General features: G+C 48.0%; 1 protein-coding gene across 2 annotated transcripts in view; it reads right to left on the reverse strand.

The window, feature by feature from the left end:
• MLLT1 (MLLT1 super elongation complex subunit) overlaps positions 1–15,626 on the reverse strand; it is a 198,661-nt gene that overhangs the window by 79,405 nt on the left and 103,630 nt on the right. For both annotated transcript variants that reach the window (XM_029610916.1, XM_029610915.1), the window contains exon 6: positions 13,738–14,283. In XM_029610916.1, the coding sequence (XP_029466776.1) occupies positions 13,738–14,283 (546 nt within the window). The remainder of the gene's footprint in view (positions 1–13,737; positions 14,284–15,626) is intronic.

Consider the following 15,626-nt stretch of genomic DNA (forward strand, 5'->3'; position numbering starts at 1 on the left):
CACGGAAAAAAAAAAAAAAGGAGACTGAAGGGAGACCCCTGTGGCTACAGGGATTATGGCATGCTGGGCATACTCAGCATGCCAGTCAAATGTTCTAGAAACTTTGACACAAAAGTTTTTCGTGATAGGGCTCCGTCCAGTGACGTCACCCAGATGTGAGGACTACCATTCTGCTTGTTCTGGGAGAACACCAATTTTTAAAAAGGGATCAAGGGGTGATCCAGGAAATTGCACACCAGTGAGTGACATCTGTGCCAGGCAAACTGGTAGAAACTATCCTAAAGATCAAAATTACTGAACAAATAGATAGGCTGGGGAAAAGCCAACATGGATTTAGCCAAGTCTCAATCTGCTACAATTTTTTTGAGTGTGTAAACAAACATGTGGATACAGGTAAGCCAGTTGATCTAGTGTATCAGGATTTCCAGAAAGCATTTGATAAAGTCCCTCATGAGAGACTTCTTAGGAAATTAAAGTCATGGGATAGGGAGCAGTATTCTATTGTGGACTGGAAACTGGTTAAAAAATAGAAAGCAAAGTATAGGGCTAAATGATAAATTTTCTCAGAGAAAGTGAATAGTGGCATGTCCCTGGGATCTGCTCCAAGACCAGTTTTTTGGGGGTTTTTTTTGGTTTTTTTTTTGTTTTAACAAATTTATAAACAACCTGGAAATGGGCTTGATGGACCTTTGGTCTGATCCAGTATGGCAATCTTAACTGACCTACTCTGGCTATAGCTGCCTCTTTCCCAGGCCAACTTCGCCTGATCAACCACTTGTCCAGATATGGAGCATTAAAATCCGCTTGAAGTATAACTGGCGCTACCACCACAAAGTCCTAGGAAAATGTCCTTGAAGTTGCTAACCCAAGGAAAGGGCCCAAAACGAAAACCATTGCAAAGCAAAGATACTTCTGATGTCCCTCCTTTATGGGAACATGCAGATACACCTCCAGATGCCAAGGAGTATTCAGAGCAGAAGATTTCGCTGGTGGCTGAAGAGGATCCTTGAGTATTTCTTAATTGTTAATGGAACTTAAAAATCTGCGGAGAGGTGAAATTATGGAATAAATTCATCTCTAGTGTGTGACCTGATAAAATTCTAGAAGAGGTAGGTAATTTCTGTGAGTACCTTGAATATAAAAAAAATAAAACAAAGGGGCTAGGAAAGGTAGGTAGTTTTTCCCTCCCACCAACCCTTAAAGCTCATTCTTTGATTTATACTCTTATCCCATATATAAGAGGACAAGAGATTTTCACAACAAAAATCAATCAAGGAGTCCTCTTAAATAAGGGAGTGACCCAGCCCTTAACAATTAGATTAAAAGCCCCCCTGCAAGTCAATGGCAAGTTACCATTAAATATACCACAAATTTAAAAGTACTCCAATTTACACATCCCTATTCCCATAGCAACCTAAATTAACTAAGAACTCAATATTAAGATGCAGTCCAGCAGCGAGATAGGGCCTTCCAATCTTTTGCAGAGTGCCAACATGTATGATTATGTACCAGTTTGCGATACATTGTATGTGTATGCCCGATACAAAGAGCTCCTAGCTCTCAAAGAATGAATGCAATCTCTGAAGACTAGAGCAACAGACCCAGAGGAGCTGAGATATATAGAGGAGACCTTCAGGGCCTTAAAAGAAAATTATTACTTACCTGCTAATTTTCGTTCCTGTAGTACCATGGATCAGTCCAGACCGTGGGTTATGTCCCCAATCCAGCAGATGGAGTCAGCACAAGCTTTGAGGGGGCGTCACCATATATGCTACTACCCCCTCTGCAGGAGTTCAGTATCGAGTATATCAAAGCCCGAGTAGAAAACAAAACCCCCGTAATGGATCAAGTTTATAAGAACCGGCAACCATAAGCCGAGTAACATGAGTAACTAACTGCAAGCGTCCTATCAACGGGTAGGAAGCTGCGAAACAGCCAGCCAACTTGTAGGGAGCTGTGAAAACAGTGAAAAACTGAAACGTCGTGAGAGACATACAGCACTACCGTACTTTAGAGAAAAACTGAGCAGGATCAGAAAACCCAAACGCGGTGGGCGTCTGGACTGATCCATGGTACTACAGGAACGAAAATTAGCAGGTAAGTAATAATTTTCTTTTCCCTGTACGTACCTGGATCAGTCCAGACCGTGGGATGTACCCAAGCTTCCCTAAATCGGGTGGGGTCCTGCGAGGCCTGCTCAGAGAACCTGCTCGCCAAAGTGTCCAGAGACCGACGAGGCGAGGTGCAGACGATAGTGCTCCGAGAATGTGTGTAAAGACTTCCAAGTGGTCGCTCTACAGACTCGTGAGAGGAGACCGAGCGAGCCTCCGCCCAGGAAGCCGCCTGAGAACGTGTAGAATGCGCTACAATGCGGAGTCCAGCCCGACCCAATGTAGGAAGCGGCAACGCCGGCCTTCAGTCATCTGGCAATGGTCGTCTTCGAGGCCTGAGATGGACAGAAATCCGGAACTCATTTGTAGCCTCCAGATAGAGGCGCAGGGCGTGCTTGACATCCAAGAGCCGGAGAGACCTCGGCTCAGAGGCAGCGAAGGACGGCAGCTCCACCGTCTGGTTCACGTGGAATGCAGACCCTACCTTCGGAAGAAAGGAGGGAACGGTGCGGAGCGAGACTCCGGAATCGGAGAAACGAAGATAGGGCTCCCTGCACGACAGTGCCTGCAGCTCCGAAATGCGTCGCGTGGAACAGATGGCCCCCAGGAAGACAGCCTTGAGGGTGAGGTCCTTGATCGTTGCCCTGCGCAGTGGCTCGAAAGGAGGTCCCGCCAGGGAGCAAAGTACCAGGTTGAGACTGGGTCCCTTAACGGAGGCCACAAATGCTTGACGCCCTTGAGGAACCGAGCGATGTTCGGGTGCTGCAGGAGAAAGCCCCCATCGCGCAACAGCGAGTCAAGGGCGGCCACTTGGACCCGCAGTGAATTATAGACGAGTCCCTTGTCCGCCCCCGCTTGTAGAAACTGAAGGATCTGGGGAACAGAAGCCTTTGCGGGTCTCGTGGCCTGTGTGGAACCCCACAGCTCGAAAACCTTCCAGACCCGAGCGTAGGTCACCGACGTCGACGTCTTTCGCGCTCGCAGCAGGGTGGAAACTACCGCCTCCGAGTGAGTGTCTATTCTGCGGAGCCGTTGAGAGTGGACACCATCAGATCCAGCCGTTGAGAGCGGACGCCATCAGATCCAGGTGGGGGGCCCCCCACCGAAGGACGAGAAGTTGCATCGCGTCGGAGAGAGAGACCACTCTCCGGGGTCCAGCAGCCGACGACTGAGGAAGTCCGCCTGGACGTTGTCCACCCCGGCGATGTGCGAGGCCGCTAGCCGGACGAGATGACGCTCCGCCCATTGCAGCAGCAGCGCCGCCTCGAGCGCCACCTGCGGGCTGCGCGTGCCCCCTTGGCGGTGGATGTAGGCCACTGTGGTAGCGTTGTCCGATAGGACTCTGACCTCCTGGTTCCGAAGAAGAGTCAGGAAATGTCGCAGTGCTAGTCTGACTGCTCTGGTCTCCAGACGGTTGATGGACCACTTCGCCTCCGCCTCGGACCACGTCCCCTGCGTGGTGCTTCGATCGCAGACTGCCCCCCCCCAGCCTACTAAACTGGCATCGGTGGTTACCACCACCCAATTCGGCAAATCGAGGGACACGCCGCGGGCCAGGTTCTACGGATCCAACCACCAGTTCAGACTGTCCCTGGCCATCTGAGGGAGCGGGAGGACCATCTGGTAGTCCTGCGAAATTGGGTTCCAACGGGAGAGGAGCGCCCTCTGCAAGGGCCGGAGATGCGCCAACGCCCAAGGTACCATATCGATGGTGGAACCCAGCACTCCCAGGAGCTGCAGGTAGTCCCAGGAGGTGGGATCTGGCAACGCAGAGAACCGCCGTATGCTATCCCGCAAGGAGTGCACCTTGTCCCGACGTAGAAAAACTTTGCCTAGTCGTGTGTCGAAGGTCGCCCCCAAAAAGTCCAAGCGCTGCGAGGGCTCGAGGGAGCTCTTGGAGAAATTCACCACCCATCCCAGGGAACGCAGGAACTGTACTACCCTGGCCACCGTTGCTCGGCTGTGGGAGAAAAACTTCGCTCGGATGAGCCAATCGTCCAGACAAGGATGGACCAGAATACCCTCCTTCCGAAGGGCGGCCGCTACGACCACCATGATCTTGGTAAAGGCGCGCGGCGCCGTCGCCAAGCCTAACGGAAGAGCGATGAACTGGAAGAGCTGGTCCAGAATCTTGAACTGGAGGAGACGGTGATGGTCCGGTCGGATGGGGATATGCAGGTAGGCCTCCGTCAGATCCAGGGAGGCAAGGAACTCCCCCCGGTGTACCGCAGCAATCACAGACCGCAGCGTTTCCATGCGAAACCGAACAGTTCGGAGGGACCTGTTGACCTCCTTGAGGTCCAGAAAGGTCCGGAAGGATCCATCCTTCTTTGGCACTACGAAGTAGATGGAACAGTGACCCAAGCTCACCTCTCCGAAGGGCACGGGCGCAATAGCGCCTATCTCCTGAAGGCTGGCCAGGGTCGACTGCACCGCTCGCCGCTTGGGGGCGGATCCGCAGGGGGAGAAGATGAACTTTCCCTTCGGAGGGCGGACAAATTCCAATGCGTAGCCTTGTTCAATGGTGTCTAAGACCCACTGGTCCGAGGTGATCTGCGCCCACTCCTTGTAGAAAAAGCGCCAACCGACCCCCAATCCTGGGAGTGGCGGAGTGGGCGAGCCTGACATCATTGGGAAACCTTAGGAGAGGGGTTACCCGCTCCGGAGGCGGCGCATGCGGGCCTACGACCTCGACAGGAACGCGACCAGGGCTGGGTCCTGGAGGAGGAGGGCCGGGAACCCGACGGCCTGTAGCTCCTGTAGCGCCGTCGTGCCCTGGCTCTGGTCCGGGAGGAGGCATACCCCCTGGAGGGACGATATCTGTCCTCCGGCAGACGATGAACGGCGTTTTCCCCCAGAGACTTGAGGATCTGGTCCAGATCTTCCCTGAAGAGGAACTTACCCCTGAAAGGCAGGGAACCTAGACTCGACTTCGAGGACGTATCCGTCGCCCAGTTGCGAAGCCACAGCAGTCTTCGTGCCGCCACTACCGAGACCATGGATCTTACCAGGACCCGAAACAGGGCGTACGAGGCATCAGCCCCGTACGCCACCGCAGCTTCCAGCCTATCCGCCTGGGCGGCCTCATCGGCTGGCAGAGCCTGCGATGTGAGGAGTTGTTGCACCCAGAGAAGACTCGTCCTCTGGGCAAGTGAACTGCACATCACTGAGCGCATCCCCAGTGCGGAAACCTTGAAGACCCTCTTAAGGAAAAACTTCCAACTTGCGATCTTGCGTGTCCCTTAGGGCCGCTCCTCCCATCACTGGTATCGTCGTCCTCTTCGTGACTGCAGACACCGCGGAGTCCACCTTTGGCACTTTTATGAGATCCAGGAAATCCTCCGGTAGTGGATAAAGCTTTTCCATGGCCCGGCCGACCTTCAGGGAGGTCTCCGGGGTATCCCATTCCCTAGTGAGAAGCTGTAGGAAGGATTCGTGGATGGGAAAAGCTCGGGCCCTCGGTCGAAGGGCTGCAAGGACCGGATCCCCCTTCTTCGAGGAAGCGACGACCGCGGGCGCTACTGGGGCGGGCGGGTCCGGCGGCGGGTCCAAGTCCAGTTCCTGAAATAACAGTGGGATCAGGTCATCCAGCTCTTCCCTCTGGAAGCGAGGCAGGGTGCGAGGGTCGTCTCCCTCCGCCGGAGTCCCCTTGGCTCGAGTCTGGAAGATCAGGTCCAGGATCTGCTGGGCCTGGTCCCGCTCCCAGAGACCCGGAGGAGGGCCGGGGTCGAGCTTGCGGCTGTGAGGGAGGAGCCCCCACTCCCGCCGGGGCGGGGGGGGGCCTGTGAGGGGGCCGACGTCCGAGGAATCTTGGCAGGGGGAGGTCCCGCAGGAGCGTCCAACCCCTGGGTATGCAGTGTGCATAAGTAGAAAAACTCCGGGGAGAATCCCGGTCTGCCCGAGGGGGCTCCAAGGACGGGAGAAGCCGTTGGTCCCTGCCCCTGAGGGCCTTGCTCCGGCAGCAAAGTCGGGGGGGGGGAACCTCCGCAGAATCCCTGTCTTCCAGCGCTGCCTGAGTCCTCTCAGGGCGCAGGGAATTTAAAATGACCGCCGTTCCCGCCAGGAATGGGGGAGGGGCCGGCCCGCGCCTCCCGGGCAAACACGGAAAGAAGGAAAACTCTGCGAGGGACTGCGAGGTGCCTTCCCCCCCGGGAAGGCACCGTGCGCAGATGCCCTCGCGGGAAATCCTAGACCCCGGCTCGCCGCAGGCCGCGCAACGCGACGGCCGCGGCATCGGCTCCACGAGGGAGAGCAACGAAACTAAGAAGAATCAAGCCTTGGGAGGGGGCCGCGGGAAAAACCGCCGCTGCAGGGGGGCCCTGTCGGCCTGCACTGCCCGCCGAAGAAAGTGCCGCGGGGGGGCCGCCGCTGCGGGGGGGCCCTGTCGGCCTGCACTGCCCGCCGAAGAAAATGCCGCAGGGGGGCCGCCGCTGCGGGGGGGGCCCTGTCGGCCTGCACTGCCCGCCGAAGAAAGTGCCGCGGGGGGGCCCTCCCGGCCGCACAACCCGCCAAAGGAGTCCTGCCTGAGCCCTAGCAGCCCACATGGAGCTACAAGATGGCCGCTAACGCGGAGAGGCCGGCACCACCGGCATCCGCGAGGCACCGGCTGTGAAGCTGTAAAAGAAAATACAGGAGCAAAAGAACAAACTTACCCAGCGCCAAGTCACAGCACAAAGAGAGGAAAACAGCACAGGAGGAAGCCACGCCTCCACAAACCGAAAAACCTTTTTTTTTTAAGAATAAAAACTTGATCCAGAAACAAACTTGATCCAGAAACAAATGCCTTCCTACTTTTAGGAAAAGACTTAAAACGTGGCTATTCATGAAAGCTTTTCCTGAACTAAACTGAACTTATTACATTATCAACCAGTCGCCCAGACTTTGCCTTAATCATGGTAATTAACATCCCTACCTCATAAGGGCAATTCATCAATGCTATAAGCACATTGACTGGCATATATATTCTGTTAATTTAAACCCCTGCATTCTTTTCTCAGATCCAAGTTATTTTATTCCCTTGTTTTATTGTAACTGCATTCCTTAGCCTTCTCTTGATCTATGTTTTTTACTACTATTATTATTATTATTTATTACTAAATGTTATTTTTTGATTTTGTTCCTATCCACTTGTTAATTGTGAACCGACATGATGCGATATTTATCGCGAATGCCGGTATAGAAAAACTTAAAATAAATAAATAAATAAATAGGCAGAAGCCCAAGATAAAGGGAGCAAGGCAGAAAGCCCAAGCACAAAGAAAGCAAGGAAAAAGGCTATCCTACAGAAACAAACTGGGAGAAACCCTGATTCCCCTACTCGCATCTGCTGGAGTCAGAAGATACTGAACTCCTGCAGAGGGGGTAGTAGCATATATGGTGACGCCCCCTCAAAGCTTGTGCTGACTCCATCTGCTGGATTGGGGACATAACCCACGGTCTGGACTGATCCAGGTACGTACAGGGAATAACCAAGTCCCAACTTCAGCAGCTCCCGTGCTGCTTTGGAGAAGCAAGGTCACTTGGTCAGACAGCATTACCTTGTGGTAAGAGGAAGTAATCCTGTAGCAAGGACCTGCTCTCCAATTGATGCATTATCCTCTTGCAATGAGGATGAGTCTCCAAGGGCTAGTGCTCAGGAGGGAAGGGTTAGGTCAGCCTTCATAGCTGGCGATTCAGTTATTAGCAGTGTAGATACCTGTATGGCTGGTGAACATGAGGATAGTTTGGGAACTTGCCTTCCTAGTGTGAAGGTGGCAGATCTCATGCATGACGTAAATAGGATTTTAGACCATCATTGGTGCCTATAGGTACCAGTCGGCTCCTCCCCAGCACTTAGGAAGGTGTGGGAAGGAGATTCTGGGAGTCAAATGTAGGCTCTTAGGTAGAAAGCTGAAAACCAGAACCTCCAGGCTAGCATTCTCTGATATGCTCCCTGTTCTACATGCAGGAGCCCAAAGGAAGGCAGAGCTCTGGAGTCTCAATATGTGGATGAGACAATAATAGTGCAGGGAACAAGGCTTTAGTTTTGTTAGAACTAGGAAATATGTGGGGAAGGGGAAGCCTATTCCAAAAGGATATGCTCCAGCGTAACTAGGGTGGAACCAAGCTGCTAGCACTAATCTTCAAAAAAGAGACAGAGCAGCTTTTAAACTAAAACATGGGGGAAATCTAACAGTCACCCAGCAGCGGGTGATTTGGATGGAGGTATCTGAAGGATACTAAAACAGAGTTAGAGTATCCTGATAGAGAGGTTCCAATAAAAGCAAAAGTAGCCCATGTGTCTAAAGAACCACCTGAGTTAAGAGATTCTAAATTACCTCCCCATCAACAGAAATCACACTGATACGTTTGTATGCGAATGCCAGAAGTCTAAAAAGTAAGATAGGAGAGTTAGAATGTATAGCTCCAAATGAAGACGTAGACCGTTGACAGAGATCTGGTGGAAAGCGAATAACCAAATGGTAGGGACCTTAGTTTTTATTTTATTTTTCCTGTGAATTTTATTAGTGTTTGTTACAATAAAAATATTTACCCAGAAAAATAACTTATTTTTTACATTCCTCTTGATAAATAAATAAAATAAACTGAAAATGAAGGTCCTTACCAATGGGACTGTGCTATACCAAGGTATAAATTAAATTGCAATGATGGGGTGGATCAACTTGGTATGGTGGTGGTGCTTTATGTTAGGGATAGCAATGTCCAACAACAAAGATACTGCAGGAGACTAAATGCACAGTAGAATTTTTGAGTGAAAAAAATTCCATGTGTGATGGGAGGGAGGGTGGTGGTGGTAAACTACTGACCACCTGGCCAAAAAAGTAAAACATTTGGCAGCACAGTAATAATGGAAAATTACATTTTCCCAGTCAATAATGGGATAACTGAATCACCACGACATGCTAGGGAGGTACAGTTTCTAGATGAAATGACTGCTGTTCCCAGACAAAGGGGGGGAGCCATTTTAGAGCTAATTCTTAGTAGAAAGTAGGATTTGGTGCAAGAGGTAACAGTTGCAGGGACACTTGGCAACACCACAGTGCGATCAAATCTGATTTAATGACTGGAGGGAGGACCTTATGTAAGTCTACAGCTCTAGCATAAGACAATAGAATGAGAAATTGGGAAAAAAACCTGAAAGGATATGAGTTGATATCAGGTATAGTCATTGTTTAAAAATACCATCCTGGAAGCCCAGTGCAGATGTATTCCACACATTAAAAGTGGAAAACAAAACAAGTTTCCTCCCCCCATACTGATTTTATGTTTTTATCTTAAGTCTTATATTTTTTATAAGTGTTTGTAATTTTATTGTTCATTTGTATTTTTCTTATCCATTTTATTGTGTATGTTTGGAATATAAGTCGCTAGACGGGCTTCGGTAATAGCAGCCAATAAATTGCCAGTGTGTCTAAAAAGTGAAATGAAAGAAGCTATTTTAGCCCAAAGAACTTTCAGAAATTGGAAAAAAGGATCCATCAGAAGAAAAGAAGAAAAAAAGCACTGACAAGTTAGGTGTAAGACTGATAAGGCTGGCCACCGTTAAAATCATCCATTGTACTCGAAGATTGAAGGGTGGCCAATGTAACCTCGATCTTTAAAAAGGGCTCCAAAGGGGATCTGGGAAATTACAGACTGGTGAGTGACTTCAGTGCCAGAGAAAAATCATGAAAGTTACTCTAACAAACAAAATCACAGAAAATATAAAAAGGCATGGTTTAATGGGACACAGCCAGCATGGTTTAACAAGGGAAATCTTGCCTCATCAATCTGCTACATTTTTGGTAGAGGTTAACAAAACATGTGGATAATGGTGAGCCGGTCGGCGCATGTGGAGTTTCAGAAGATATTTGGCAAACTGCCCCATGAGAGACTCCTGAAAAAGTCCATGCTACATTGTGGACTGCAAACTGGTTAAGATTAGGAAACAGTAGGACCAAATGGTCCATTTTCTTAGTGGAGAAGGTAAACAATGGAAGTGCTCAGGGATTTGCTGGGGGGACTAGTACTTTTTAATATTTATAAATAATCTGGTACGGGGAACAAATGAGGTGATCAAATCTGCAGACGATATCAAATTCTGAGCTGTTAAATCACAAGCAGACTGTGAAAAATTGCAGATGAAATTGCAGATGAAATTTAATGTGAACAAGTGAAAACTGATGCACATGGGGAAAAGTAACCTACATTGTAGTTATAAAGCTCCGTATAAGGAGTTACCAACCAAGAAAAGGATCCGGGCAGCCTAGTGGACAAACTTTGAAATCTTTGGCTCAGTGTGCAAACGGCAGTCCAAAAAAAGCAAACCAAGTTAGGAATTTTAGGAAAGGAATGGAGAATAAAAGAATGTCTTCATGCCTCTATCACTCCATAGTGTGGTCGCACCTAGAGTACGGTGTACAGTTCTGGTCACAGCATCTCAAAAAGATATAGCTGCATTGGAAAAAGTACAGAGAACGGCAACCAAAATGATAAAGGGGATGGAATGGATCTCCTGTGAAGAAAGGCTAAAGAGGTTACAACTGTCCACCTTTGAGAACAGATGGCTGAGGAGGAATATGACAAAGGTCTATAAAATCATGAGTGGGATATAACAGGTGAATGTAAATCAGTTATACACTTTCAAAAAATACAAACACTAAGGGACACTCCTTTAAGTTAGTAAGTAGCACCTTCAAAACAATCAGAAAAATTCTCACACAATTAAGCTCTGGAATTCACTGCTGGAGGATGTGGTTAAGGCAGTTAGTGTAACTGGGTTTAAAAAAAGGTTTGGTCAAGTTCCTGGAGGAGAAAAGGACCATAAATTATTAACCAAGGAGACAGAGAATACACACTATTTATCACTGCACAATAGCAGCATGGGATTTATTTACAGTTTAGGATCTTGCCAGGTACTTATGACCTGGATTGACCACTGTTGGAAACAGGATACTGGGCTTGATGGACCTTCAGCCTGTCCCAGAATAGCAATTATGTTAAAGACATTATGTAATCCCCTTGTCACACTTCTACTATAACCATCTGCAGAGTTTCCATCCTGAAGTGCACTACCTTCAGAGCTCTATTGACCTATTTCAGTCTAGAATACGGCAAAGATCTCTTCCTTCTTGCGACCTACAAAATACATTAAATACCAACCCTGAGTGTACTCAGATGGCCTCTTCCTCCTGGATGGAATAAGGGAAAACCTAAAAAAAGTGTCTTGAAACAGGGCATACTTGTCCCAGACATCTAAAACCCACTGCTCTGAAGTAATGTGGACCCATGAAGTTAGCACATAGTTAAGTTCTGGAATTCATTGCCAGAGGATGTGGTTACAGCAGTTAGTGTAACTGGGTTTAAAAAAAGGTTTGGATAAGTTCCTAGAATTAAAATCCATAAACTATTAATTAGTAAGGAATAGTAACTTGAAAGCTATTTAATATTTGGGTAATTGCCAGGTTCTTATGGCCTGGATTGGCCACTGTTGGAAACAGGATGCTGGGCTTGATGGACCCTGACCCAGTATGGCAGCTTATGTTCACCTCTGGAAAAGGCCGTCTATCTTCTATTCCACAGAATGGGCCCTATACCTTTGAGAACTCTGGGAGGTCATAGCACCACCCGAATTTCCATCCTTACCACCTCTCAATTCCAAAAGGACTAGGCAGCTAATCACCTGAAGACTTCCCCAGCTTAGTCCTGAAACCAACTTTAGACAGAACTGGCTGCAAAACCCTTTTTGGATTATCTTCCAGCAGCCTGTAATCCTTAATTCCTCCCAAAGCTTAACCAATTTAGAGAGCTTCACCAAACAAAAAAAAGATTCCTTTTACAGATATATTTGGTCAACCTAGTCCTGGAAAATGGAATTGGCCAACAGTTCTGCAGCCACAGTAAACTTTTGGCTGCTACAAGAGAAGCCATACTGCTAGCCAGGTCCAGCCCAAGGAGGCGGCCCTCACCAGAAAGGCCACTGTCTAGGAGAGTCCCACCACCTTTCTTGGCTACGCCGAGACAAACACAAACCTGCCCTGGCTACAGTGCAGCAGCATGCCGGTGAGAAGAGGCTGACCAAATGACCCAGGGGCAATAATCGCCATGTGCCACACACCTCCTCTCCTTCCCACAATCTGAAGAGGCATCCTGCTCCCCCCCTCGCCATCCTGTGCTCCAAAGGAGCTGCTATAGCTCCCCCCTCCCCCTCCTACTTAACCCCCACTGCCATACTGCCTAAATTCAGGGAATCCGCACAGAACCCCATTTTACTCCAAGGCGATGCACAGATTCTCTTGTCCGTCTTCGCTCCAACAGGCAACCAAGCTACACAGGAGTAAGGAAGCCCTAATCCCTCTTTTTATAACCGAGGAGGAAACAAATGAAGTAGGGGATGGGGGAAGGGGAGGCAATTTCCCAGCCTAAAAAGCCCTGCTGCAGAAAATGAAAGCTCCCTGGATCGCAGGCACCAGACTTTCACCCCAGTGCAATTCCTTCAGCTAGCCTAACCATCCCTCAGCTCACTGCATGGCATTCTCGCCTACCGTTTGCTGGAGACAAAGAATACTGGCAGCCTGAGGAGGGGCAGGATCTCATGACGGGACATTGAACCTGTTAGTTTGTCTCCATCTGCTGGTTGGGAAGCATAGCCCATGCATCCAAACGAGTCTGGATGGATAGAGAGGAAGCTCTTATTACAATTTGTGTATCTGGCATGTCAAGAGAGCAATTTAGTACAAAACAAAATGATTTAACCCCAGGAGCAGCTAAACACACAGGGCTTCCCCCCAGAGGCTAAACAGAAACGACTTGTCACTTTCAAGGTAAAACCTTACTCCCACCAAGTAATAAAGTCATGAAACATGCTTCAGGAGTGAGGGCTATACCCATGGACACCAGAAAGACTCCTGCCGGAAAAGATCATTCTGTACGGATGATCCACTTAGGTTTTAGGTATAAAAAGGAGAAACATTCACTGGGTTTTTTTCCCCCATTTCACTTCTTAAATTGGGCTTTTATGCTTGTGGTCCATTTCTGTCTTTGTACAAAAACGTTTTCTGTGCAGATCACCCCACTGACTAAGCTCCCCATGAGTATGACCCTCCATCACAATGCCCCTCTAGCATAATACAAGACAACTAACAGTCAGCTTCCGTAAGTTTCTCTGTCTGTTGTGTTGGTGCCATGGCTATCCTCATTCCAGTTTGCAGGAAAGAAGGACAGCCGAATACTGGAAGATAGAAGAAACAAGCAAGAGGAGGACCTGAAGAAGCTATGTGAGGAAAGAAGGAAGGGAGAAACAGGAAACAATAGAAAATACTGCTCACTAACAGACCACGAGCTCTCCCTTCCTAATCACACGTATCCTCAGCGTTTACTGCAACACTATTCCCAACCTCCTCCTGTCACAGATCAGAAGGCTAAGGCAAGAATGAAATTTGGATCTCCTCCCCAGGAACTCAGAGCACTCATTGGGCCCTCAAGCTGGATTCGGGAATGTCATTCTGTTTTCATGCATACTGCACTGGCCTTGATGTTGGATTATAAAACTTTAACATGATCTAAAGAGCAATCTCATGCATAAGAATATAGTTTCCAATTCCATGCACACCCAAGCTCGTTGACCGAAGGAGGATCTCGTTCTTACCTCAGACTTTGAGGAAGCCTCATCCTCAGAATTGGATTCTTCCACCTCCACCGATTTCTTCACCTCCTTGACTTCGCTTTCGCACTTCACTTTCTCCACTTTGGTGTTCACTTTCTCCTTGGGCTGCCTTTTCTCTGGGTAGGAGGAAGACGAAGTGCGGGGGGAGGTGGCAGGCAAGGTTTTCGCGCCTTTGGAGCTGCTCTTTTTCTGCTTTTTGGTGCTGGGCTTTGGCGAGTCCACATTGGATGGCCGCTTGCCTGAAGACTTGGCTTCAGGTGGGGGCCCCCCTTTGGGAGACATGCTCTCCAGCTTCACTTCCTTTAAAGCCAGTTTTGGTTCCTTGAAAGCTGCTTTGGGAGGTGCCTTCTCTTCCTTGGGCAGTTTATTCTCACCTGGTTTCCGGGATGAGTCCTTTGAAGTTTTGCTTTGTTCTCGCTCAGCATCTTTGGAGGATGTTTTGCTCTCAGAATCTTTCCTTGGTCTCTCTCTGTGCTCCTTGGTTACTTTGTGGGGTTTGGATATTTTATTACTATCTTTACCTGCATCCTAAGAACAAAGACGACAATATTTAACATTTTACAAGGGTTGGCCATTTAGTGATAGTCATTGCGATTTAATGAGACCTTTGGGTTGCCAGAATGTGACTCTTCTATGACGCATTGAGAGATTACAATCAGGAAAAGCAAAAAAAAAAAAAAACTGCCACAGACAGAGAACCTCAAGGTATCATCTTAATGGCTTTTAATGATTACATGCCAGAACTGGAAAAATAACCAGTAACCAAGAAGTGAAAGGACCTCTGTTGCCCTTTGCCCGCCTGCAAAGCTATTCAGCACTAGAGATGAAAGATTTTGCAACCTTCTGCAGTGCCCCAAGCCATCTACTCCCACCTAATACTGCCGTATTTGATTTCTCTTTTTGGGCCACATAATGCCCAGTCATATAGAGATTGTTTTGGGACAGTCCCAAAGTGGGACACTATTTATTCACTTTTTTTTTATGCATTCTCACAAATAATTACAAGAAGCACCTTGTATAATTGAGGTGTACAGAAAAAACAAAAGGAAAAAAGATTTACAAATCATCCTAGGAATAGGTATACAACCCCAAATATTTCAAGGAAAAAAAAAAAGTGTGTGTGTGTGTGGGGGGGGGGGGGTGCAATAGGAAATCGAGCGGTATATAATTAAGGTAAGAAAAATAAGAAAACGCTGAGATAGACCCGGCATATATAAGTTGTAGCTGGGGGTTATTTACAATGGAGTATCCAAAAGCGCCCTAAGTTGATCTGTTAAAGAAAAAAAAACCCAGTTAGCATTATTATACCTTACCAGACATTTGCAAGTGTAATGTAACATGAAATACACATCCCCTCCCTTAGATTGTACCTCGGAACGGTTTTTCCCGTTGGGACTGAGTAGTCTTCATAAGATCTGGGTAAACCCAAATCTTTAGACCATAAAATAATAAAAGAGTGACATCGAAAAAAAGAAACCTAGAACATTTGCTTTTTCTTCGGATAGAGACAATGTTACTAACAGCACCCCTGGATGTGTAATTTCAACCTCTTGGGAGTTTTGAAGGAAATCAGTCAAATCCAGCATCGTTCCAGAAGGAGGATTATCACCAGGTATTTCTTCAGACTGAGCTTGAGGCAGGAAATAAGCCTCAGTAATTACAGGCATACAAGTAGCCGGGATTTTTAGGATCTGGGAAACAATTCTTAAACAGTTCAACTGGAGCCAACTGTTTAATGATGGGAAAATTAAGTATCCTCAAATTTAAAGAGTGTAAAGCATTCTCAATCTTTGAAGAGTATAATACTTCAGTGAGTTAAATGCTGCTGAATTTTTTCCACCACATTTCATCGAGAGTCTAAATTTGAAATC

Source organism: Rhinatrema bivittatum, chromosome 8 (genome assembly GCF_901001135.1).
Source record: "Rhinatrema bivittatum chromosome 8, aRhiBiv1.1, whole genome shotgun sequence".
Classification (NCBI taxonomy): domain Eukaryota; kingdom Metazoa; phylum Chordata; class Amphibia; order Gymnophiona; family Rhinatrematidae; genus Rhinatrema; species Rhinatrema bivittatum.